Genomic DNA, 26,972 nt, shown 5'->3' with positions numbered 1-26,972 from the left:
TTTAAAAATCTAGACTCTCAGTATTTGCTTGTCTGCTTTTGTCTTGTGCATGTAAGCTCCTCTGTATTTTAGAGAATTTAGGCAAGAAACATTATAAAAATGTTAACATTGATGTAATTATAGCATAGGTTTCCTTTGAACAAAAGTCAGGTATTCACATCATCTTTTTTCTTCTTTTTACACTGAAACAGGTTTTTCTGGCTGTAATCATTCCTCCTGTTACACACTGTCCAAAACATCCCCACTTAATGCGCTTCCAATGTACAGTAAGTGATAGGAGACAAAATCCAGTCCTCGTTCTGTGCAGAAATTAATTCAAAACGTACAGTATGATGCTAATATGAGGCTTCAGCAGTCAACTGTGGATTTCATGCCTCATAACTTACATTAAAATCAAGTTAAGAAGGGATCTTTTTAAAACCAATATGAACGGGGAATGATTTCAACAAATCTTTCAATGCAGTTATGGACATGTGACTGTTTTAATTAAGTAATAATAAAATGAATACAGTATGACCAAATGGTGAACAGATAATTCAGCTTACTCTGCGCAGTGGTGGAAGTAAGATTCTACTTATGTAAAAGTATCACAATGTAAACAAATACCATTATGCATTGCTATATATATTTTATACAGATCGATTTCCTTGGGACTCCATGCCCCCAGTAGCCCCAGGTGCACCATGTGTTTAATTACAATTGCTTTTAAAATATTTGCACCACTAATAGACAATATCAACTAAGTCAGGACCTGCTTACTTTATACTTTGCTCACATGTGACCAGGTAGTGTAGTGTAGTATCCAGCATAGGAGTAATGGTAGTTTTAAGATAATCATATTTTATATGTAAAAGCTTTACCATAAAAAGTAACAAGTTTCGAACTGTCACATAATGTAGTGGAGTAAAAATAAAAAATATTACCTCTGAAATGTAGTGGAGTAGAAGTATAAAGTTAAATTTGTTATTTTACACCACTGTCTGCATGTGATATAGAAGAAACCAGGAAAGATCACACATCAGTGCCACATTTAAATAAATTAATAGGCTAAAGAATTCCTGATCATACTCCCCTGGTGGTGGATGAACAATGTAAGCTATGAAGAGTAAAAGCAGAAAATACAAAAAAAAAAGAAGTGGGTCCACCATATCCTGTTCCAAGCAAGTACGGAAAGAAATCATGGCAGTGGAGAATTGAAAGAATGAAAACAATAGGGACCTGTCATTCTTCAGGGATAAGAGAATAACAAATCCCCCCCTGCAGTACAGACGCACTGGATCCCCCCGCGCTGTTATCTGCGGTGATGACGTTGGGAAAAGCCAGCTCTTCTGGGGAAGTGTGTAAAGGGGAAAGGTCCTCTGAGCCCAGGGGTTTTCCTGCTTCCCATTGTCTCTCTGAAAACCTGTTCTCACCGGAAAGAAAGCTAATTTATGATGGTATGTTAGAGTGACAGAAAATGAGTGACTATCAGGAGTCAGGTCAGAAATCGGATCAGCTTCTTAAGAAAAACAGGAAACTAAACTGTTACAGACTGAGGTACAAACTCCTCTTAAGATAATTGACCTAAATGTGTCTACATTTAGGGTGACCAAAAAATATATCATTGAAGTAATACTCATGTCATAGGTGGATAACAGAGAGGGTTGTCAACCGAAGCTGTGATAACAGCTTTACCATGCTGTCATATCAGAGTTACACAGAAGATGAAGCTTGACAGTGAAGATTTAAGGCAGAAAATGTTAACAAAAGTAAAAAAGCTCAAATAAATTATCAATACTGACACTTGGATGTAGTATCTATGCAAAAATGTAACTATTGTCTACCATCATGGACCACAGCAGCTTTTTGACAATGCCTATGAATTTAGCTCAGATCTTTAAATGGACTTTGCTGCCATCTCCTGACAAAATCCACATATGAAAATGAATCCTAGAAAGCACATATGAAAATGAAAAATATGATTCATGCCTTTTAATATCCAGAACTGGCTTCAAAAAGCTTTTCTGTACAATGTGTTTCAAGTGCATCTAGACTGGCATAACGAGGGGCCTTTGTCTACAATCAATCCACAAATGCCACAGTTATAATTGTCAAAGGAGGGCTTCTATATTACGGTACATTCTTTCATCGTCTGTGTTACAAGAGTGAAAAACGAACGAAAGATTAAAAACAACCCATTATAAAATAGAAAATACATTAAAACAGGGAACAAAAGGTGGAAATTACGAACAACAAGGGAAGGCAAAAATACAGAAGTGAACTCTGTGATTCAGTGCATTGTGTTGCAGTTTTTCTCAAAAGGCCAGCAATCAAAAACTGTCACATTCTTGCACTGATTCCCCTTTAAGACTAAGAAACAGATCAGGTCTAAGATTTGAAAGAATGTTCAAATGGGGAGGGAGTGACTTTAACATAGCCTGGTGCTTTAACCATCTTCCTTTTTTTATTCTTTCTCAATCTTCTCCTCCTACTTGTGTCCTGCTCCTGGATTCTCTGACATCACCTCATCCCCAAGGAGACCTCCAGCAGTTTACAGCTAACATCATCAGGAAAAATTAGAACAATCAATGACTCACTCATTCTTTTATGGAAACACAATGATTGAGTTATTGGTAACCTACTTAAACCCTCTTGTTTCTTTACAACTACACATGGTTTTCCCAAATATTCTTAAAAATGATTGCTTTATAGCAGTAGATGGAAAACCCCTCAGTAATAAGGTGTACTTGGAAAACCCTTGCCCTATCTAATAAACTACAGAGTGTGACTTTCACGGAGAAACAAGGCTTTATAAGTGTGCCCTTTTTACACCGTTGCCTCAGTGTCCCGGGGGTCTTCCCCCTCCAGAAGGCTGTAAGACGCGTGGCTCTGGAAAGGTCTCTGTAAAGGGTGAGCCAGAAGTTTGGCCATGCAGTTGTGCAGCTCGATGGCGGGTCCACTCAGGGAAACCTCAAAGCGATAGCACATGCCCTTTGAGTCCAGGTTGCAGAAAGAGGTGTAGTTGTCCTGCAGACAGAAAACATACCACACAGTTGAAATGGAGCCCCCAAAGGGTCACGTTTGAATTTTTGTCTGCCTGGCTGTGGTGGTTGAAGCTGTCTCTGTGGATCTGGTTATTGCTCCGACTACGGCTCCATTTGTGGTTGAATCTATGATGCTATGGAAATGGCTTCAGCATAAAAATGAAACAGATCCATTTCAACATTAACCAAGAAAGCACCGTTAAGCCATATATGATCTGAACCTGTGGTGCTTCTATCACATTCTACAGATGTATTTACCAACACAACAGGAGTTCAAGAATACAAAAGCTTCAATACAATGCTTAGCCTGCATGACCATCAATTTACTGCACACACAACCCCTGGGTATAGTCTGTGCTACACCTTTACAAAATGATGTGTCACAGCCATAAACACGACAACCAAAGCCCAGCTACAATCACAGTGGCAACGGCCAAATTAAAGCCATTCCATAACTATAGTCATAATCACAGCTCCAGTCCGTCTCAGTCAGCCTCAGCTGCAGCTGTGAGAGAGCTAGATTAACTCTCTAGTTTAGCAGATTAACATTAACAATACAACAGACCAAATGAACTTGAACCACGCTACAGCATACGTCCTGGTACACAATCAAAATGGATTAGGCGACAAGTTAATGATATTAGCTGCAGTGGCATTACTGCGTGCTTGGAAACAGTTACAGTTACTAAAAGCAGTCTCTCTCATCATTCAGTAACTCTTTAAAGAAAACACTCATACGTCACTACAATACATCAATTAAAAAAAGAGTAGCCTACAGAGACTGTAGAGGGGGAGTGAAAAGAACTTATTTGGGTGGGTGTGGGTGGATGATTTAAGGCAATTGAATCGGATGCGGTCAAATCTGATCCATGCATTGTCACATAATATTTTTACTTTCACACATGGTCAAAATAATGTAGTAATATGTCTGTAGTGGCTTTCAACAAAACCTATTTTAAAATAGACCACTGAGGGGCGAACAGGTTAACATGTTTTGGACATTGCTCTGGGTTAAAATGAAACCAATGTCCGGCGTGCTGCTGTGGATTCAGCGACCCCTTCATTCACAGTTCTGCATGCACGTTCATTGTAATTTTGCATGCTGGAGACGAGATAAAGTACTTTCATTAACCAATTTATTAAACCACTCAAACAGTGCCATACAGTACATAATCATTGTTATTAGTTGGGTTGCTATGTCTCAAAGAAAATAAGATGTATGCACGGTGTGTACAGGGTTACAGCCGGCACTTAATATTCTGAATATAGATCAGCCAAATGCTGTTGTGTCGCTTTATGATGTTGCCCCAAGAACTTGTGGGACAGTATTATCTCCTTTTCTTTTGTTAAGGATAGTCCAGTGTATCAAAGGCTGAAGGTGATGATAAAGGAAGCATTGAAGCACCTTTTCCAATTCAAACAGCTCTTATCATGGCTGCCGCTTACCTATTTCTACGTTGTTTCACTCTGTTAGGAAACAACGTAGAAGTTGATGTAGAAATTGACTATTTGACCGCAGCCATTGTTTCTTCATCAGTGTATTCACTCACCCTCCAGCTGGTATCATCTCCCTGCTCCTCCGCCCCATTGTGTAGGTAGACAACATCAAAGAAAAAATATGGAGATTGCAGCATTTTCTGTGGCAGGACACAAGAACAAGACCATCACTTTAATGTAAAATGAATGCACTGTGCTCAAAGCAGCCAAAAACACAAGAAAGAACATTTTCTGGATGGAAATCACATTTACATAAAAAAAAAGTTACTCAAATAAAGACTTACACCAACAGCCTCTGAAGGGGTGAACTGAAGCTGTCCTGCATTACGGCTGTAGATGAGCACAGTCCGCACCACATATGGAGGAGGGATGGTCTGAACGTTGTCCATTGACGGCAGCTCGATCTTCTGACGACTGCAACGACGACGAGAGATTACCGTCATTAAACACCTCTATATAACGTTTCATGTATTGTAAGAGACCAAAAAAGGTTTATAATCAGACAGGACTTACATTACATTAAGAAGATCTTCAAGGTCTACAGAGGACAGTTAAGGTTACAATGTGACACCTAGAATTGATTTCATGTCCTATGTTTTGCTTTATAGTAGGAAAAGTATCTTCATTGTTAATGACTTAGTTTTGAAAGAAAGGATACTGAAGGACTCGCACACATTGGTCTCAAGATCATACAGACAGCTGCAGAGCTCCCTGGGGTCAGAGGTGAAGCCTGACAACTGGGGCACATAAACAAACACATGAGAAGAGGAAACATATTCTACAAAACTGTAACTAATATTTGGAGCGGATTAAACTATTCATGTACTCACCCAGAGAGCGTCATCATTGACTACTACAAGTGCAAACTCATGCCGTTTGTCAATCTTGTGTTTAGTTCTGACAAACATCTCAATCATTTTCTGGGATATGTTCAAGGCATTTGTTTTAGACCTAAATAGAAAAACAGACAAATTAGGCCGAGGTGAAAAATAAATTGCGAGCACTGAGGAATAAAAGGTTATTTTGTTGTAGCTTACCCGTTAAATGACTCCAACTTTGGCAATGACATCTCTTCGGAAAGGTCTAAGCAGATTATCTGCCACAAGGAAAACCAGATAGAATAAGCCTTAAGGTGAAAGTAAGGCTTCATTTTTATGTGAAACATAAATCAGAACTGTTTTTCTGAGCCTACCACTTTCTCTGGACAGTTGACACGTGGAACTCTAAGCTGGTACTCTGCTGGTGGAGGGATGGGGGCAGTCAATGTGGGCTGTTGCTGCGTGGGCTTTGGCCTCTCTTTGGCAGCAACAGAAACAGTGGAAAGAGGCATTGTGGCACTGACTGCAGCTACTACTGCAACAGGGGCTACAGTCTGAGCTGCAGCGGCTGAGACAGTTGCGGTGGTGGAACTGGGAGCACTGTCGCTGGTTGAAGCTTCGCCCTCGCCCTCAACACGACTCCCCACAGCTGGCTGAGATATGTTGGGGTTACTGTTTCCTCCAAGGCTGCCCGTGCTGCTCCGACGATCCTCAGCACCTTCAGGGTTGGAGCGTGTCCGAGGTCGCAGCTCCACCAAACGCTCCTCTCCATCTGCTGGGCCGGACACCGGCGTCTCCATGGATTGGTTGCTAAGATACGGGTTGCTAAGGAAGTAGGGAGGATGAGTTTGACTGGGTAGCAATTTAGTTTATCCATGAAGCGGAACTATTAACACATTTGAAAAAAGAATTTACTTTGTACTTAACTGCAACTGTGACTGACATCCACATATACTAAAATGTATATTATATCGACCAATTGGTCACCAAAACTTTCTATAAATGCTAAAAATAAAAATAAAAACAAGAGCCTCTTTAAAAGTTCAACACAGATCGTACCATGGGCGAAAGAAAGCTGCACGAATCTCGGAATTACCTCCACTTTCTATATTAACTTAGGAAATGGATTGTAAAGCTACAATTCTGTCTGTATGAACGAAAGGTACAGTATGAAGCTAACCGGAATAACAAAGACTGAAGTGTTTTATCTTCATAGGATGGATAGTTTAGTTAGAAATGCATCAATTATGCGTCAAGAAAGCCAGAGTCCATGGAGCTAACACAGGTGATGTTTAATGACAGCGCAGTAGCAATGTGAGCTGTTAGCATTAGCTTCAAGAGAAATTAGAGCAAAGCAGACGAGACGAAACGTACGAACTGTTTTGTGTTAAAGTGATCAGGTATACTTACGTGATAAGGAACTGCAAAACTTCTAGGAGTCCAATAAAGTGAAACTCGTTCAAAGTTGCAAAATATTTCAACGACGAGCTAACATTTGTTTTGATGGCAAACTCCCTTACCGGAAATGACCAATGCAGGAACTGCTAAGTGTCATAGCATTGTGGGTAATAGAGTTCAATGATAAAAATGAAGAAAAAAAAATGAAAAGGTTACATTTTTCTGCCTTTTTTCTTACTCTTTTTCTTGTCGGAATTGTAGCGGTAATTGTAGTCGTGAAAACAATATAGCAGATTAGCATTCTTGGAGGACTATGTTTAAAATGTACTTATTTTGTTACTATTTTCGTGAAAAAGAAAAGGCTTGAGGTAGTGAATAATCATTTCTCTCTGTAACATCTTCCACTTTATTGCCTGACTCACCAGGATGACCAAATATGGTGTTGTGTATTAAAACACATCCCTACGTTAAAAGCTGGTGTTGAATTGATCTATAATTCATGTTTAGTTTTTAGCACAATTCTGCAGAATCTGGCTCAATACTTTCATTGTAAATTAATTCAGCAGAAACTGCACTTGCTGTCAACAGACAGAAAACACAACACAATTTCACATGTCTGTTAAGTCAGTGTCATGGTCCAAATTGATTGTAACTTCATTAATTTTTTCAAATGAAATAACATCATAGTACATTTATTTTGTCATTGTTTCGAAGAGCATCTACAGTATGTATCCAGAGTTTACTCATAGTCTGCTATTAAAAAAGACAGGGAAGCTATATTTGGACAAAACAGGAAAGGACACAAAGTGACGGGGAATGGGTGGGGATGACTTTCTGAATGTTTTCCACTTACCTCACTCATCACACTAAACACTGTTGGGCAGACATGCAGCGAGCACTGCAGCAGTGACTGACTGACTATTGGAAAATATAATAACACAAAAATAGTACTGAAGAAAACGTCCTCTTGTTTTGTCAAATGTTTAATGGCGGTGAACAGCCTCAACAAAAACTAAATCACGGCTACTGACATCAAGATAAAGAGTTATGGAGGTAAGTATGTCACTGTTTGTCTCAATTATCATACGGGGTGTTGCATGGCTTGGACCATTACATGTTATTTGTGTAAATTTGGCAAAAGAGTTTAAACCCCAATCATCTGTGAAATGGCTTTCTAAGATGATGCACTTTGTCTTCAAACAAGATCTACAAACTAAATGTTTATTCAGCACTACAGCAGGTTGCATTGCCATAAAACCAGATTTTGATTACAAGTAAGGATGTTTAGGGAGTAATATCGCTAACCAAGTGGCATCAATGTATTATTATATTTATACATTACATGAGTGAGATCCTTTCCACATTGTATTGTGGGACTGGATTTGAAACTTTAAATTGCCAGAAATTGAAGAAAGAGTGTTTTTCTGTGGACCTATCCAAGGTTTTTCTTTGCCTTGTGCCTAGTGCATGCTTGGATAGCCTTCCTGAGACTCTGAGTAGGAGGAGGCGGGTGTAGTGGATGTCTTACTGGCTGGAGAAGGAATTTAAACTATTTTCCCAACTATCGCATGCTCAATAGATAGCCGTTCCAAATTGTAATTTTCACATATTCTTAGGCATCATATAAACAAATAAAGGAGAAACACCTTATTCTGATTTAATTTATCCAACATTGTTTGTGTGCTACAAAAATTTTGGTCCACAAATATTTGCTAGGCAGGAAGTTGGATCTCAGGATGTTTTAGTTTCCTTCTTTTCCGCTGCTCAAAACAATAGCCGCTAAACAGTGCAGCAACAATGTCTGGTTCAAGAGCTTAACACATTATAAGCTCTTTAATGGAGGGGGGTTATTAACAGGCAGAAAGAACATACACACATTGTGTGTTTTTTATTGTTACATATGAGTAGGACTGAATGGGAAAAAAAATAATTTGCTTCATAGGGATAAGCTAAAATAATGACTCAAATAAGGTAAACTATTTTCTAACAATCCAAACACTTCATGTGTCTACAGGATTCTTGTCTGGTTCGATGTGACAGCCTGGATGCTGGGTCAGGGAGGGACAGGGAGTTGATGACCTCCGTCCACCATATAACCCTTGACCCTGAGGGTTCTGAGCCCACAGCAAACCTCGAACCTTCGCCAGCAGAACTGGCTCAGTGTGAGGCTGACGTGGGCACATTGCTTAGCATCATTGCTGAACTGAACAAGAAGATGGGATCATTAAAGGCACCAAGGTAATGTTGCTCCAAACATGATAACATTGATCTGAATAAATGTATTTGGCTTCCCTAGAAAGAAATATTTTGAACCATGTTTGTCTTTTCTTCTTTCACATTTTTCAGTCAATAAATGATATGTTGGTCCGCTTATACCTTGTCTCAAAATACACACAGTGGTATTCACTAGCAATAATGTTAATGCTGCTGGTACTCTGCAGTGAACCAGGGGACCTGAGACCACCAGGACACTCCAGGCCTCTAGTTCCAGACCTCCTTTCCCACAGGGTGGCCAGAAGCAGCCAAGAGAGGAAGACTGCCTGTGCTGCCACTTCTAAACCTCCTCTAACTGACAGAGGTTGGCACCAACACATTTCACATGACTTACATTTTTTTCTGGATGCTGAGCACCTGTGCTGCATGTAGGGGATCTGTCCTCCAATTGGGCAGGACAATAAAGTGTGTCCAAAAGAACCGTTGATGTATCATTTCTAATATTCACTCTGTTGTCTGTAAAAGACAACAAGTATCTTGAGAAAAAACAAGCAATTTAAACACAAGCTAAAAGAAGTTTTTTTTTTCATTTATAGACGGTGTTTTCTTCTACCACTTACTTTGTCCAACATCATCATTTGCACCTCTACCTTTCATCCACTAGGGGGCGATGGTGTAGTGTGGACTAAACTCCAGGAGGTTTTAACATCAGTAGAGGACTCTGTCAGCTGTAAAAGGTCCTGGGCTGCCCCCATAACAGCTTCTGATCAAGACAAACACAGAGAGCATCTGAGAGCAGCCCAGGAGAGCTGGGTTAAGGCCACTCAGGTATTAAAACTGTAACAAAGTCTCATGATTCTTTGATGTATCTGAACTTTTGTTATCACAGCTGCAAATTCCGACAAAACCTAATGTTAGGTCAAGTTTACTGACACATTTTGCATTATCAACTAAAGAATCTAAAGAATCTAAAGAATTGATCTAAAGAATCTAACTCAGAATATAAATATATAATATAATATAAATAATTAAATATTATTACTTCCAAAAAATGTCATGAAAAGATCAAGCCTTGCTGTTTCTTTCTGGATTTTAATGAATCAAATTGAGAGAAAAATATGTAATTGTTCAGGAAATCTTTAGACCTCCACCAGCCCTTCAGTAATTTTGACTCACTGGTTACAGATATTGGAGGAGATGGAAATAGAGTTTGGGATTTCATGCCCACCAGGCCTGCCAAAAAAACAGTATCAGGAGGCCAAACTGGATCTGGAGAAGCGAGACTCTGCTCTCAGATGCACCTTTCAGAGTCCCCAGGAGGAGCTGGAGAGAGCACAAAGCACTGTCAGCCAGATGGAGGAGGAGAAGAACAAGGTAGAAGAGAGGGTGTGGTACACATTTTGTAATTCAACAGAATTTATGAGTTCAAAAACTTAAAATAAATGTTGCACCCTTTCTCTTGTCTCTTAGCTGGTTGGTCTCCATAAGGCCTGGAGGCCAGGCAATTGCTCTCCTTCCTATCGGCCCACTGCAGGGGCTCTTAGTCCAGACCGGGCTTCTCCTCCCTTCCCTTGTTCACCGTTACTCTACAGAAGAGCAGCCAGAGCTGTAACACCTCTGTCTGTGGGTGAGGATAGTTCTCCAGTAGGCTCTGGTAACTCATGTAGTCCTTGTCGTAGCCCCATCAGCCTGGAGTCTGAGACAGAACGACTGAACAGGTGAGTCTGAGGAAGAGCTGTTCAGGATGTCCCAGGGTAGCAAAATTCTGCCGCAGTACACTGTCAAACACTTACATTAAATTTATTGAACAGCTATGTTTTGGTCCAGTAACACTACATCAGGCAACAAACATTATAAATAAGTCAAAATGTAATGACAGTGGTTGTCTCTTTGTTACTGTTTGTATACAGTTACTGAACTAGTATATCGACTCTATATTGGTATATTGATTGATTTTGTTCTATTTATACCAAGACAAAGGTGCAGACACTCCCACACACAGTATTGTGTAGAGCATGACAAAATTATGAATTATGCAGACAGTTTTTTTTTTGTCAACATATCAGTATATTCAGGCCTGACACAAAACAATAAGATAATTAGGTCAGCTAGTTTTCCAAGTGATCTTCTACGATTCATGTCATGAATAATTGGCAAAACACTGTTCTTTATATTTTTCTGATAACATTTTGATCTGTATTTTGACTAAAAGTTGTTTGACTTGTGGTCTCTGATAGTTATGACCTATTGACCTTTCAACAACATGCAAGCTAGATAATATAAGTTAGCATGGCTACATTGACTATCTAAGTAGCTGGAAACCAGCTATTATTTGGTTGAGCATTATCTCAAGAATGATTATTTGCATAATTTATGAAAACTCATCATGGAACAAATGTTTTTTCTTTTAACCTCTTCATTCTCTCACTATTCCAGGTGCATTGAGCGGCTGAGGGCCAGAAATGAACGGCTGACTGCAGCTCTGGAGCAAACGAAGGGAGAGTCCGAAAAGATCAGTATTACACTACACAGACTTGAAGCTAACTGCTCTGCCCTGCAGATGGCTCTCAGCTACTGGTACACACATAAAACAAAGCTGACATACAAGCACAAGGAACATTCAAGGACATTCAAAAAAATGAATGTGCACAGGTCAGCAATCCAACAGTTTTAATCTAGCTTCGTCTCAGGTTGTATTTTGTCTTTGTGGTTGTGATTGACAGTGAGGAGTGTGAAGAGGCCTACAGCGAGCTGCTGTCACTTTATGATGCCAAGAAGCAGCATAGCATTCCTCTGCAGACAGACTCAGCAGGTGTTTGAATACCATGTTTTAGTACTGCTTACAAGTCAGTGCACATGTTCACTTGTATATACAACAGGTATGCATGTCACTGATACACACAGTCGGACTGACAGTTTTCCTTTCGTCAGAGGTGGTTGGTGAAAGCCAGCAGCCAGACGGTCAATCAGCTCAGCTCGTAAAAATGGGAACCGAGGAGCTGTCCACCTCCTTCTCAACAGCCGGAGTCACAGAGGGGACGGAAACAAAGAGTCACACAGGGCACAGGTGACGTGGGAAAGGGCTCTTTGTACATTCAAGCACAGTAATAGAAATGGGTAAAGGAAAATGTGTCAATATTGAAATATTGGAATAGCAAAAAGATTGCAAATATTGCATGTATCTTTCTCTTCCACCACCAAAGATCTACATGCTATTAACTAAATATTTTAAAAGCAATCAGGTATGACTCAATGATGTGTGACAATATTGATGAACATTTGAATTCAAAAGTTGTCATTTCTGGGACCACGTTTTTGCCAGGTCAGTTCACTCACTACCTGTAATCCCACAGGACACCTGAGCTGGTGGGGCGAGAGGCTGTTCTCCGTCAGCAAATTGAGCGCCTGAAGAGGGAGCGGGCGGCCATTTGTCTTCCTAAACCGAGTCCAGGAGTTGAGGGGAAAATGAGCCCCGAAACTGGTCACCTGGCTGATACAAAAAAAGAGAAGGCTTCTCTCTTCTATGAACTCATCTCTGTCAGGGTAGGAGCTGTGTGTTCTAATTTATGATTCAAAAATCAAGATTTGAAATTGAAAACAACTGCCAAAACCTTTCATGCAAAAAGATCATCAGATAGAAGTAGCTTTTGTGAATTGTTTAAGGTAACAAATCTTTATTTTAAAACATAACATTAAGCTAGCTCACATTCAGTGCAGCAGAACAAGAAACTAGTGGCAGATCCTCAGTGAGGTCTGAAACTGGTAAAGCATTTATTAAAGTTTAAAATTTAAAAGAAACGGGGGAAATGACTCGCCTTCTCTAAATCCACCAACTAGCCGCTCTAAAACTCATTATTAAAAACCTAGGATTACCAATACCAATACAAGACCAATACAGGAAATCATGTAAATATCACACATTCCACAAAAGCCTTAAATTGGAAGTAAAACCTGGTGGTTGTGATAAAATGTCTGCATCTTGGGCTTTTAACACAACTTCACACGTATTAGTTTTCTTATGCTGTATCTGCGTTCAACTCTTCATATACTATGGTTCATGGATTTAATTTTTCAGGAGGAGATGTCAGATCTGCGAGCTCTAATCCGACTCAAGGAGAAAGAGCTGAGGTGTTTGGAGTGGGGTTTTATGGCCCAGAAGGCCCAAGAATCAGCTGGAGCTTTTGCACCAGAACGCCTCAGAGAAGAGATGGAGGATCGTAAGACCGAACAACAGGTAGGACAGAGTTCTACAGCAGCAACAGAGACTATTTTTCGAATAATACAAAGTCAAGGTGAAATGAACAAGAGGGAGCAGGACGTTGGTCTACTGTGGCAGACCCGATTCAAATCTGGATGTACCACATGGGAAATCACATATCTACCAAAGCAGAATCCCTCCAGGCCAAGAGGGATATTTTGGTTCCACAAGGTCTTCTGCTGGGCTGTACTGTTGCTGCAGCACAGATTTATACCACACCACACTACTCTGTCATTGTCAAACGAGAAAGCAAAGCTACTTAAAGTCAACACAGCTTTCTGTCTATGTACTGTAGTCACAGGGTTGCAGAAACAATGGCTGCAAGGAGATTTGAAGATAGATGAATATGAGGGGTTCCAAGGGGATTAATAAGAAAATAATGGGGGGGGGGACAACATCTCTGCTACATTAAAGTAGATGTATTTTACTTTTTTTTTTAAATTGTTTTTTGGATAGGTTTATCCCTTCAGGCCTTTAAAACAACACTGTGACGCAGCTTTAGATAAATGTATACATGTTTGTTAAGAATTGAATGGGGAACAGCTATTGAGCTTGAAAAATAATAAGAATTTAATGTTGTGTTTCAGAAGCTCTGTGAAAATGTGGCTGAACTGGGAAGTGATGGGGACATCGCTGATCCTAGAACCAGACCCATTCTGAAAGAGCTGCAGGCCGTCCTGCAAAGGTGAGACACTGTCGTTTCTCTATAAACTGCAGTCAAATGTTTAAAGAATAGCAATAACATTGCAAATTAAATACTTTTCTGCAAAATACTATTAGTAAAAGCACATATTAGAGAGCTTTTACATATAATATGTTCAAATTTTAGTCTTTTAAAGTGGCTTAACAGGGTAACCTGGCAAATTATCAAATGTAATGCACTATAAAGGTATGGATAAGTTTTTAGGCCGCCCACATGTTACCGTAGGCCCAATAAAGTATGCAAAATGGACAGACTGGCATATTTTCCCTTCTCTCATCTAATCTTGCTTGTCGTTTTCAGAGAACAAGCCCTTAAGAAGAGACTGGCTTTTGTCCAAGATTCACTTAACACAGCTCTGTCAGACAGCACCCCGCACAGGAGGGACAATGGAGAGCAGATTGCTCGGCTCACACAAGCTCACAGGTAAGTTCATCATCATCTTTCTGCATCTACAGCTAAAGCTAAAAAGTATTAGTTCTGTAGTGTCCTTTGTAATGTGAGTGTATTAAATTGTATCTTGCTGCTGGGTGTCTTCCATTCCAGTAAAGCCTTGAGTTCGTACCGGCAGATTCGCAGGAAGTACCGGGAGCAAGTTTGGAGGCTGGAGCAGAAAGTGGCGGCCATGACAGGGAGTCACCACCACCAGAGTGGAGCTCACAAAGCTGCAGGGGAAGCCTTGGAGTGGAGGAGGGAAGAGACTGTTCTGTGATCCCGTGACTCTTCAGTCAAAGAATCAGCCTCATTTGTGTCAAGTTTATCCACATAGACTACAATGGACTGCCCTCTTAAATCCAAGTCCCTCATATGCTGTACACCATTCAGAGTGTACCTCACGATGTAGCCTCATCGTTGCATAATCTCTTAGCCATGCTAGCAGCTTGAATATATGATTAGAAATGTTGGCCCACCACTTTGGTCAAGACTGTATACAGTGGGGCTCGAATGTTTGGGCATCCCAGGTAAAAATTTTTATTAATGAGCATAAGGAAGCCAAGGAAAGATGGAAAAATCTCCAAAAGGCATCAAATGACAGATTAGACATTCGTATAATATGTCACAAAAGTCAGATTTTATTTCCATCATTTACACTTTCAAAATAACAGTAAAAAAAGATGGTGCCTGCAAATGTTTGGGCACCCTGTAGAGTTTATAGCATGCACCGCCCCCTTTGGAAAGCTGAGACCTGACAGTGTCATGGATTGTTATCAATCATCGTCTGGAAAGACCAGGTGATGTCAATCTTAAGGTTTTAAATGCCCACACTCATCTGACCTGGCCCCAACAATCAGCACCATGGGTTCTTCTAAGCAGTTGTCTAGAAAACTGAAAATAGTTGACGCTCACAAAGCAGGAGAAGGCTATAAGAAGATAGCAAAGGGTTTTCAGATGCCAATATCCTCTGTTCGGAATGTAATTAAGAAATGGCAGTCATCAGGAACAGTGGAATTTAAAAGGAAGATCTGGAAGACCAAGAAAAATATCAGACAGAACAGCTTGCAAGATTGTGAGAAAAGCAAGTCAAAACCCACGTTTGACTGCCCGATCCATCCAGAAAGACCTGGCACACACTGGAGTTGTGGTACACCATTCCACTATAAAGAGATACTCATACATATATGGTCTTCATGGAAGAGTCATCAGATGAAAACCTCTTTTACGTCCTCACCACAAAAATCAGCGTTTGAAGTTTGCAAATGAACAAATAGACAAGCCTGATGCATGTGGAAACAAGTTCTGTGAGCCAATGAGATAAAATATAACTTTTTGGCTGCAATGAGCAAAGGTACGTTTGGAGAACAAAGGGCACAGAATTTAATGAAAAGAACCTCTGTCCAACTGTTAAGCATGGCGGTGGATCAATCATGCTTTGGGGTGGTATTGCAGCCAGTGGCACAGGGAACATTTCACAAGTAGAAGGAAAAATTGATTCAATAAAATGTCAGCAAATTTTGCACGCTAACTTGATGCCATCTGTGAAAAAGCTGTAGTTAAAGAGAGGATGGCTTCTACAAATGGATAATGATCCTAAACACACCTCAAAATCCACGGTGGAATACATCAAGAGGCGTAAACTGAAGGTTTTGCCATGGCCTTCACAATCTCCTGACCTCAACATAATTGAAAATCTATGGTTAGACCTTAAAAGAGCAGTGCGTAACAGACAGCCCAGAAATCTCAAAGAACTGGAAGACTATTGTAAGGAAGAATGGGTGAAGATACCTCAAACAAGAATCAAAAGACTCTTGGCTGGCTACAAGATGCGTTTCCAAGCTGTGATACCTTATCACCTTGTATTAACTCTGCAGGGTGCCCAAACTTTTGCAGACGCAATTTTTTTGTTTTCTGTTATTTTGAAAGTGTAAATGATGGAAATAAAATGTAACTTTTTGTGACACATAATACAAATGTCTAATCTGTCATTTGATGCCTTTTGGAGAGTTTTCCATCTTTTTTTTGGCTTCTTTATGCACATTAATACAATTTTTTACATGGGCTGCCCAAACTTTTGAACCCCACTTTATCTCCTTAACTGTTGAACGGATTGAATGGAATTTTGTTCAGATGTCCATAGTGCCCAGATGATGAATTCTACTGACTTTGGTGATCCCCTGACTTTTCGTCTAGTGCCACAGTGAGGCTGATATTTGTGGTTTTGAGCAAAATGTCCCAACAACTATTGGATGGCTTGCCATGAATTTTAGTGCACACATGATGTCCTATTCAAGATGAACGTTGGGGATCCCTTTACTTCATATAAAAATCCACATATTGTTGGTTAGCAAATATTACCATGTTAAAATATTAAACTAAGAACATTGTCAACCAATCAATGATATATACAGCTGTCTGTCATCCATTGGCTCTAGAGAGGTAAATATAGAGTAAGGAAGTAGTCAAACATGGAAAACATGGTCAGTTCTGCCTTTTCAACCCTTTTTGACCAATAAACTGAACAGGAATCCAAAGCCTAACTTTTCTAACAGGACTCACTCATCACAAGACACATTCCTTATGTCTGAGAAACAGCTGTCATGAATGTGAGAGGCAGGTTCAAGGACTGAACCCGCTGAGGATCTTGGGACTGACCTCGAAAGCGCACATGTCCTTTTTCCCGTTCGTGCAAGCTGATTGTATAAAGTCACTCCCGACCTGCCGTGCACTCACAAAGCTCGGAGAAGGGGGATGGGGACCAGGACAATAACTGATGTGTACACAAAATGTATGGCCAGCTCATTTGTCTTCTTAGCACTTTCATAGTTCTCCCCATCTTGCACTCTCTGCCTTTCAGTATTTCCACTTCTCTACAATGGTTTATTTAAAGCCAGCTTTGACGATTTATGACAAGAAATGGGTGTCAAAAAAGACATTATTAGCATAGTTTTTTTGGAGAGTTTAAAGCAAGAGAGCACTCCACAAACTCAAAATGAACGGTTTAAAACAGGATTAAAATAAATGCAGCATAACCATATAAAGATATGATCTCTTTCATCTTTATCCATGCATTCTTCTGCCTTGTCAAAACCTGGTGCGACATTACCCACAATTCAAATCAACCGTTAACAGCTTGGTCGGACATTAGGGTGTGTTATGCTAGTTAAGCAACTAATGTAGCATCCACCGTTAGCCTTTGGCAGAGACAGAAATTGGGTAAAAGTGGATAGTTTATATGCATCAATATTTTTATTAAAAATGTTGTATTATCAATGAACGGTTTAAATATGTAATAATTGGAAATAATAATGTATAGCCTTTGTATATATGTCTAAGTTGTACTCTTTGTTCAATATTAGGTCGTTTTTGTGCTACACTGTTACATAATGTTCCCAGATTTGAAAACACAATAAAAATGCTTTCCTGATCCTTTAAAAACCCAGATTATTCCTACCATCAATCCATACCCATCCTTTGCTCTTTACCTCTTACTCAAATCTCCATTTCTCTCCCTTTACCCTCCATTTCCTCTCTATCCATTGTCTCTGGACGCACACCTCTCAATGATCTCCAGCCGACCCCCCTGCCCTGACCTCCCCGAGCCAGTCTGCTGCAGCTGGGACCATCGGTCAGAAGGTTAAGGCAAAGGTTGAGTGTCACACCCACAGGGTCACAGTGATGCCTGGCTGTTGCATTAGCCTGTGAATGGAGGATTTTGAGTGGCAGACGAGGTGGCAAGCCCTTGACGCCCTGAATCTTGCCAGAGCTTGCCCTTTCCCGAACAGAGGTCACCAAAGAGGGCCTGTCCTCGCAGTTCCCCCATCCCTCCAGGTCACCATCTCTATTGTTGTAATAGCTGCCATTAGAGCAGATGAGACAATTATCATTCCATTTTGTGTCCGCTTGCTCTAAGATCTATGTTAAGCTTCTAAGTTTATCAAAGGTTTTTTTAGACAACATGATTGCTGTAACCTCTGGGTGACTCCTGTATCAAAGAGCCCACATAATGCCATAATGTCCCCTGGAGAGAAAAGAAATTGTATTTTTTTTAATCAAACATGGCAAAAAAAAAAATACCAAAGCCACAATGTAAAAACACTCCAAGTCCTGCACTCAAAACCTACTTAAGTAAAAGTAAATTAGTATTAATAGCATAATGCACTTAATTATAGCAGCTTGTTCTGCAGAGAAATGGCCCTTGTTAGTGGCCCTTGTTAGAAATAATTCATGCCGGAGCTTATTTTGACCACTTTATATATTGTTATGTAGTGTAATTCATGCCAGTGCATTGTATTTTACATGCTCATTGTATGTAAACCCATAATAAGCAACTCAACTAGTCACTTACATGTATAGATGTCAAATAAATAGAGTAAAGTAGCAAGCATTATTAAAGTACAAGCACAGCACTTGAGCAATTGTACCTCTTGATCTATCTAAGTGTTACAGCCTAAGGACTGCCGTCATACTGTATGATTACTGCTCATTCTCATGATAAAAAAGAAGAAGTGGACTAATGGAGTAAAAAGAACATTATTACTCTACATCATATGGAGAATAAATATATAGAACCAAATTGAAATACTCAAGTAAACTACAGGAAAATCATACTTCTATCCAGTATTCAACGTATGTGTATTCGATACATTTGATATACTCTCACTGGTACTTGTTTAACCGCTTGAGGTTTTTGCTTTCAAATGAATGTTATTCAAACATATTTCCTATGTTGAATGGAAAGAACCTTGTTTTCACCTTGACCCAACATGAAAGCATGAAAGGTCTAATCTAATCTCGCTAATGATAAAATGATTGGGTGTGATGAAATATGCATTGAAATACGGTTTTACAAAAGTGCACTAAAGAACAAGGGACATAAGAAAGTCAAACAAAGAACATGAGACCGCACAGATTTTGGTTATTAAATAGTCACTTTTTGGACTGTATAGAGGCTGTAAAACATTCATCTGGTAACATTTAAGCTCCACATCTCTGTACACATTTTGAAAGCCCCACATGTAACAGCCATCGTTTGAGCCTGTGGATAGGGGAGTTTTTCAGTGCCTGGGAAAAATACTCAAACCATTATTAGACAATGACAGAGGCTGTCACTCAGTGTGGGGGTGGGTACAATCACACACACACATACACACACACACCCACACACACACACACACGCACACATACACACACAAGGGAGGGGCAGTGACCTAGGGGTTTTAGGTCAACTCAGTTACGCTCTTCATCCGTTCTTTATTTTAATAAGTTGTCGCTCTGTAAGCTGTATAAAGAGATCACAGCATGCGCCTGCAACCCGGCGCCCTCTTTCTCAAAGCCATTAGCTCACCTGTCACAACCACTCCACATCCCCTCTATCTATATCTCTCTTTTCTCTGCTCCGTGCCACGCTGACCTGACACCTCTCTCCTGAGCTTTCTGACTCCAGTCAGCCTATGCAGAGTACAGGCGGATGGCGTACAATTGGCATGGAGAAGCACAAAAGAGATTTTACCTCAATCAACTGGCCAATCACATCCACATTGCGCCTTCACCCACTTGGATAATTCTAGAGGTTAAGAAAGTTATTTGATGGCTGAAATTATATCTGGAAAATTGAATTCAATATAATGAACACTTGGCACACTTACTTCAGGAAGGCTTTGTTTTACTGTGTCCTTCATTTAGTAAAACAAAAAAATATATGTTTTGTTAGAAAACTAACACAATACAAAAAAACTATTTTCATTAGGGATAGGCACTATTACAAAAGCCAGAACTAATGCTCTAAAGAAAAATACATTGTACAGGCTGTTCATTACCATATTTATCAGAAAAGTACATTTTAAACAGTGTGAGCAGTGTACAGTGTGATTCCTTTTGAGTCCAATAGCTTTAAGTTTTCTTATTGACAAGTGCCTGGTCATTAAGAAAAACGTGTTTTTGTGTTGTTTTTATTGTGTTTCCAGCCAGTGGTGTTGTAAAACATGCTGTACTTTATGTTCTTTTGTTCAGGAAACCCTATATGACGTGGTTTGAAGCAATGACTTGCTTGCAGTGATGAGAATAACAATCACAGAGATTGTGGACTGGCATGTTAGACAGTGCTCTCCAACATAAAAATCGTTTTTTTTTTTGGCATGATGTTCACTTTGATGGATTGACCATATCAAATACATTTAGTCAGTCTTAGTATTAGGTACCGCTAAACTAGTTTAATACAGCATTCCTACGTTGATTTAGACAACTGTATGATCCCTACTGGAAAATGTGGATCATGGTGCTAAAAGGTGAATCTATTATTTAGTCTACCATATTTGATAAACATGGGGTGGACAATACCCTGTATAACATAAGTAAGGTGTGCAGTGGAAATGCCTCACATTAATTTCCTAATGTAAAGTTAACCTGAGTAAATCAACTAAAACATGCAAAAACATTTGTTTGCTGTACTGAACTTGATGAATTCACACCTGGATGGAGCTTAACACGTTTTGTGAGGCACCTTATATAATGAAGCCATTGTAGGTGGCTGAACACACCACAGATCAGTGTTGAGGTAAACCGCAGAGCAGATGATCTAAAGAGGTCAGTTAACTCGTCAGTTTGTGAGAGCTAGATCCAGCAATACGGTGTTTAGAGCGGAAAGATGGCCAGGGGACTGGCATCTTCCTAATCCTGTTAAAGCATTTGAGTCGTCTTCAATAAGCTGATTAAGTAAATTATCTGTCATCCTAAACCCCTTAGTTGACCTCTAGGAAATGTCTGCCACAAACAGCGAGCAACAGATTGGACTGTGATTTACAAGAGATTGAACTTGGTGATTGAGAACATGATCAAATTGTTGTGGCTACACAGAGTGTTAGGTTAATGCCAGGTCTGAAAATATCAGGCTTCTTGGATGGTTAAAAGCGCAGCAAGTTCATCTTTCAAATGAGCTTTCTGTTGGCAACATACTACTACTGTCAATGTTAACATGTTTACATCTGAAGGAAAACATGTGGCTAAATGGTTTTTAAGTAATGCTAGTTGGTACACATCAGCCTCTTAAACATTACAAACTTCTACTGTCTGAACAATCAAAGTGCAATCCAACAGTTTTATTTTGAAATCAAGTTGAGATGCACGATGAATCACGTTGAATTCTAAAAACTATGAATTATGTGATGCTTTTGTTTTGTTCAGGATGAGGAAGCAAAAACATGGAGCATAACGCAATTTTGACAATAATTGTGTATAATGATACACAAGCTATCTCAAAGCCAGCCATACAAAAACTCTGCAATTGAATATTCAAAACTTTGATAGGTTGAAAGAATAGCACCACGGTTAGTAGAAGGTCAGTATTTGCAACTGAATATTCAGTGAGACAGTAAACAAAGATTTGCAGCCTGGTGATGGTTCACTGCTATTACTGTAGGATGCAACTAAAAGACTGGTAGCAACACATTACTGTTTGTGTGCCGCTTAAACACACAAGATACATGTGAATAAGTGAACCTCAGAGGTGCTGGTGGACATGTTTTTTAATTTGCGGACAGTCCAGGTTAGCTGTTTCCCCCTGACTATATGCTAAGCTAAGCTACTTGACCCCTTTCTCTAGCTCCACAGACTTACTAGCACACACAAATAAGTTATTTCAGCATTTAAATAACTATTAAATGCTAATTATAGATATTTACCAAAATTTAGAATTATTCCCCAAAGTGAGAAATATTTATGTAATCTGGAAAAAATGGGTACACACACCATGAGTGTTATTTCCATAAAGGGTGGAAAATGCTTAATGTAACTTTAAAGTTATTGAAATTTAAACATGACTAGTGTTATCAACAGAGTTAATTTGGTTGAGCCAGAGCAACTTGATTTAAACTTATTTTATAAGGTATGTTTTCTTTACAACAGACACATGAATGAAAAAAGCTCCACTGCTGTTACAGTAAAACGATCTATTGACTCCTCTGCAAACAACTGGTTCATACCTTGTTCACAGCGAACGCAAGATAGCTGATTTGAATGACAACAACATGCAGCAAATGTGAAGTTTCCCACCATTTTCGTGGGCGGGGAGGAGGGCAAATATTGATTGGATGCCGTGTGTTGCCCTGGAGTCACCCCAGCAGATGTTTTTCTGCCCTGTGTATTTTATATTGCTCCGTCATTCACTTGAGGTCAAAGGCCCGAGGATAGAAACAGTGTTGTAAGAAGGGAGAGAGAGAGACACAGAGGAATAGAAAGAAAGAGAGAGGGTGAGAGAAGAGATGATTTTTCCTCTGGCCTTAAGGCCAAAGGGCAGCAGGGGCTAATGAAGGAAGGAGCAGGGAGTCATATGCCGTTATTCATCCAGAGCTACTCCTTAGAGTTAAAGTTTAACTCACGTTTTCAAATTCCTCTGCACTTTAACACACTTCCAGACCAATAATTAGACCACCATATGCAGCATATCACGTAATTATTTCAGACCAAGGTCACACTTAAAATGCAAAATAAAACATAAATTCTACTGAGTTATATTAGTTGTATTTCCTGTCATTGTTCATACATACCGGTATAATTTAAGAAGAAGAATGTTGCTTGACAGTACAAACTGTCATCTTTACATGCTTTCTTTTACAAGACAGATTGTGTGTGTGTGTTTGTGTGTGTAACTTTAACTCCGCCAATGGGAGATAAAATTTGAGGCCAAAGTGTGTCCAGCCGGATGACGAGACAAACTACTGGCGTTTTTCCACTGCTGTTAACAGCTCGACTCGGCTCGCCTTGACTCGCCTCTCCTCGACTCGACGCATTCTACGTCCGTTTTCCATTGCAAAATGAGCTTCAGCGTGGCTGGTCCCCATAGCTACGCGTGATGATGTAATTTTCAACGCAACTCACAACAGCACGTCGGCTAATTGCCACAGCCAGTGGAAATGTTTTGTTTCAAAAGAAGCTGAAGGAAGCAACAAAAATCCCCGCTGGAAAAAAAAACAGGAGTTTGGGAATTCCGACGGAGTTCAGACGTCAACATGACTCTTGTTCACAAACACAAAAGGGTAAGTTAAGTTTCCTGGTAAGGTTAGCTAACATTTGCATGTGTTAGGGGCCCCAGTCAGTATTTACTATACGCTAGCGTTATATAAAGTACATGAACTTAAGCAACCACAATTACACACCAACATGTGTGCTGTGTACTGTTTGTGTTTCAGAGCATTCACGCTCTTCAAAACCGCTGCCGCAGACCGTCTGGTGGGCGACGTGCGACCGGTGAGATCTCTGGTTGTGACTCGCCGGGCTTCGTATAATCTTTATGAGAGTCATGGAAGAATTATGACAACGACTGAGATGCATCTGGGCCAGAAGAGCCGGGGGGGACACTGTCACAGGGTGCAGAGGAAGAAGACCGGGATGTCCGGGAGGGTTTGATGCGCTACTTGAAAAGCTAAATAAAAACTTTTCTTTTAAGTAACAGTGTGCAATATTGGAAACAACATAAAGCCTCCAATAGACCTTAATATTGAACAGTTGAGACATGAGAATACTGCAGAGAGTAGATATAGATATAGATATTTATGTCGCGCTTGTTCTGGAAACACACTCCGCACTCTTGTTTGCTAAAAACGCAGTGATCCGACCAACCAGCAGTCTGCAGGTTTCAACGTCACCTTTTGGGATCACCTCAGCTCGCTTGGAACCTCGACTGAGGTAGTACTAAGAAAAGTACCTGGTAGAAGGTCCCAGGGACTTTTTTTCGTAATAGAAAACCAAAAAAGGCGAGTAGAGTGGAGGCAAGTAGAGTAGATACCACGCAGTGGAAAACCGCCATAAATGATGTAAACACACCTGTTAAGCTATTTAACCACTTTTATTTAAATTTTTTATAATAAATATCACATCAGTGCCAATGCTAACACCCCGCTGGACCAACAACAGTCGAAAGCAAGCCAATATTTCAGTGTCATCTATTGTAAATACTGTATGTTCATTTGATGTAGAGATGGCGCCATGCTTGAATATTTAGTGTCAAACGAATCACAAGTAAATATTATGTGAAAATGTTTTTTTCTATTTAAAAAAATAAATAAACTGGGAGAGATATAATAGGATTACATTGGAGGTGTGTTGTCATGTCCCTGTGCATGTGTGCATGCGTGTGTGTGTTTGTGTGTGTGTGTGTAGTGTTCAGGTGAGTTAACTAAAGGTTTGTCTGCTTCACTCTGGAAGCTCTGGCCTCCTTACTGTGTTGAGAATGCACAGACTCCGCCAAACTCAACGTCACGCTGAGAGCAGCTGCATTCCTGACCTGCAGTTCAAAGAGAAATAAAACACACACACAAACACACACTAACTTTCAGATATATGGGTATATGTACTTGTGCACAAAGCCATGTGCACACTCCACCTCAGACATACAAAATACACATTTCGAAGCACAGTGACACTATATGTGTGCTATTTGTGCATTTATACACGCTCAAACATACATGAACACGTCTGCACGTCTGTCATGTCTGCACACACACAAACACAGTAGCTGCAAACATGGACACACCGGTTTCAATCTCACACACTAACGCTGTACAGAATCCAGGCGATAAAAACGTAGTAAAGGTCCAACCTCCTTGATCCAGACTGCACTACTCATTGTGGTCTGCTTTATTATGACTGATGATACCAAATTATTTTGCTTTAGTATTAATGAGTTTGTTTTAAATTAGTCAGTGTGTTTTTAACCCTAAAGGAGTTTCCTCTCTACATATAAACTGATCCTAGTTTGATTTGGTTACGGTGTTCATGTTCTAATCCCTTGTGAGATAAATCCACATAGTTACACTTTTAGATTGAGCAGAAATGAATGAATGTGACCAAATTGCATTTTATATTAGATTAAAATGTATTTTACAATTAAGTAGCAACGCATATGCTATTTGATTCGAATCTGTCGCAACTCACAGTGACGTTGACATCTAACAAACTTGTATAGAGGATGTCTACAAAATAAATGCAACACGTTTCTTTGGTTGAGTGTCCCTGTAAAAGAAACTGTACATTTTTTACACCCTTATATTCCTCTTCGCAGAAAAGAATTTTTCATTTACTATAACTTGACAGCTTTAAAAAAACAAAACAGATGACAGTTAGACTTAAGATACAGTAAAGTTGTACTATTTAAACATAGTGTACGACGAAACCTTTACATTTCCAAATCTTGAGGGTTTATGAGTAAATATCAAACACATTATCCCACATGGTCCGACCCCTGCTAACACACATACACAGAGGCTTAAAGGACAGCACTAATTCAACTTACAGCAGCTTGAACCCGATAACCTCTTAACTAAACAAAAGACCTATCCATGCACAATGAGTCTGGCTGTGACGGATGTGGGTATAAGTTACCTTATGCTCACATTTAAAAAGGCTCAATTAGCGTCACTGACAAAAAATTGCGTAAGAGAAATCCTTCCTCTTCCTGCCAGCCTTGTTATAAACTCTAACCTCTTTGCTCCTTTGACATTCATACATCTTCTGAGACACAACACTCCTTTGAAGAACGCAAGGACTAAATGTTTTGTCATGCTGGGGGAATTCCTGTAAAACCATGTGATGAGCAAACACTTTTTGGTACACAGAGGTTCTTTTAACCAGACATGCTTAGAAGTGAATACCTCCTCTGTGGGTTTTCTTTTTCTCCTGCGTTTGGAGGCTGTTATTGGAAACTTTGGTTGCAGGCCCTGATTGTTTATTTTGTCCTCCCTTCACATGACAATGCTGAAATTCCACAACAGCATTGCCAATCGTTAAGACGATAGATGAGTTACACAGTAAATTATACAGGAGTAGAATGTGCATGTAACAGTACATTTCTTTGTGCCATGAATGATTTACAGTCTATCTTAAAGGGGCGATATGCCGATTTTGCATTTGAACATCAGTTTACTCAACAAGAGTACTAAAAGTAATACAACAGCAAACCTGTCTCTTAAAAACTACATTTACATACTCCTAATCTTGACAGGCAAATATTTTCTGAAGAAAATGTATATTTATCTTTGTATTCATAATTAGGAAACTTTAACTAAAACACTATGTAGCAAGGCGCGAAAATGTTAAATAACACGTTCACTGACCATATATTCCATTGGCTTTCCTACTATACCTACAGTACACATAGCAACTAAAGCATAATGAAACTATTCGTGGTTACAGGACTTAGGATAGGAACCGTAGTCACCACTGGCAAAGTCCTGCACGTTGTACGCCCATCATCCATCACGGACGCCTCCCTACAACTTGCGTGCACTTCGGAATTGTAGTATATTACTGTGAGGGCAGGATTATGCTGGAAAATAACTGTTTTGTATGATGTGTTCAGACATTTATAGTTGTTCCAAATGGCCACACTGGTTAAGGTTGGGGATGTTTATGGCAAATGAAATATGGTTATGGTTTGATTAGGCAGTTAAAACACACTGTTGGTTAGGGTTATGGAGACATTGTGGTTACAGTTAATGAAAACACAATTGTAAATTGCCGGTCTGTCAACTTGACTTTCCGTAAGCATACATGCTGACTTTCTTAACCTTCCTCTGGTGTTAGCTTTCTGCTGCCATCTGAAGTGTTAGCGGGTCATTTTGGACCCGTGTATTAAA

General features: G+C 39.7%; 2 protein-coding genes across 2 annotated transcripts; one reads left to right on the top strand and one right to left on the bottom strand.

Annotated features, from left to right (window-relative positions):
* Positions 1–1,956: 1,956 nt before the first annotated feature.
* On the bottom strand, positions 1,957–6,894 carry babam1 (BRISC and BRCA1 A complex member 1). Its single transcript, XM_034882179.1, has 9 exons — positions 6,749–6,894; positions 5,713–6,163; positions 5,558–5,616; positions 5,351–5,471; positions 5,179–5,257; positions 5,034–5,058; positions 4,805–4,934; positions 4,574–4,660; positions 1,957–3,006 (listed from the first exon to the last, which is right to left on the bottom strand). Exons 2-9 carry the CDS (start codon positions 6,136–6,138, stop codon positions 2,806–2,808), a joined length of 1,128 nt encoding a protein of 375 aa, XP_034738070.1. The 5' UTR covers positions 6,139–6,163; positions 6,749–6,894; the 3' UTR covers positions 1,957–2,805.
* A 711-nt stretch (positions 6,895–7,605) lies between these two features.
* ushbp1 (Usher syndrome 1C binding protein 1) lies at positions 7,606–14,843 on the top strand. The gene is made up of 14 exons (XM_034882388.1): positions 7,606–7,789; positions 8,751–8,974; positions 9,178–9,314; positions 9,615–9,778; positions 10,136–10,324; positions 10,421–10,668; positions 11,387–11,527; positions 11,674–11,762; positions 11,882–12,017; positions 12,304–12,493; positions 13,026–13,184; positions 13,796–13,893; positions 14,212–14,334; positions 14,455–14,843. Exons 1-14 carry the CDS (start codon positions 7,784–7,786, stop codon positions 14,618–14,620), a joined length of 2,070 nt encoding a protein of 689 aa, XP_034738279.1. The 5' UTR covers positions 7,606–7,783; the 3' UTR covers positions 14,621–14,843.
* Positions 14,844–26,972: the final 12,129 nt, after the last annotated feature.

This window comes from Etheostoma cragini, chromosome 9 (genome assembly GCF_013103735.1).
Source record: "Etheostoma cragini isolate CJK2018 chromosome 9, CSU_Ecrag_1.0, whole genome shotgun sequence".
NCBI lineage: Eukaryota > Metazoa > Chordata > Actinopteri > Perciformes > Percidae > Etheostoma > Etheostoma cragini.
The sequence above is the reverse complement of the archived record's forward strand: the minus strand, read 5'-3'. Positions and strand labels throughout refer to the sequence as shown.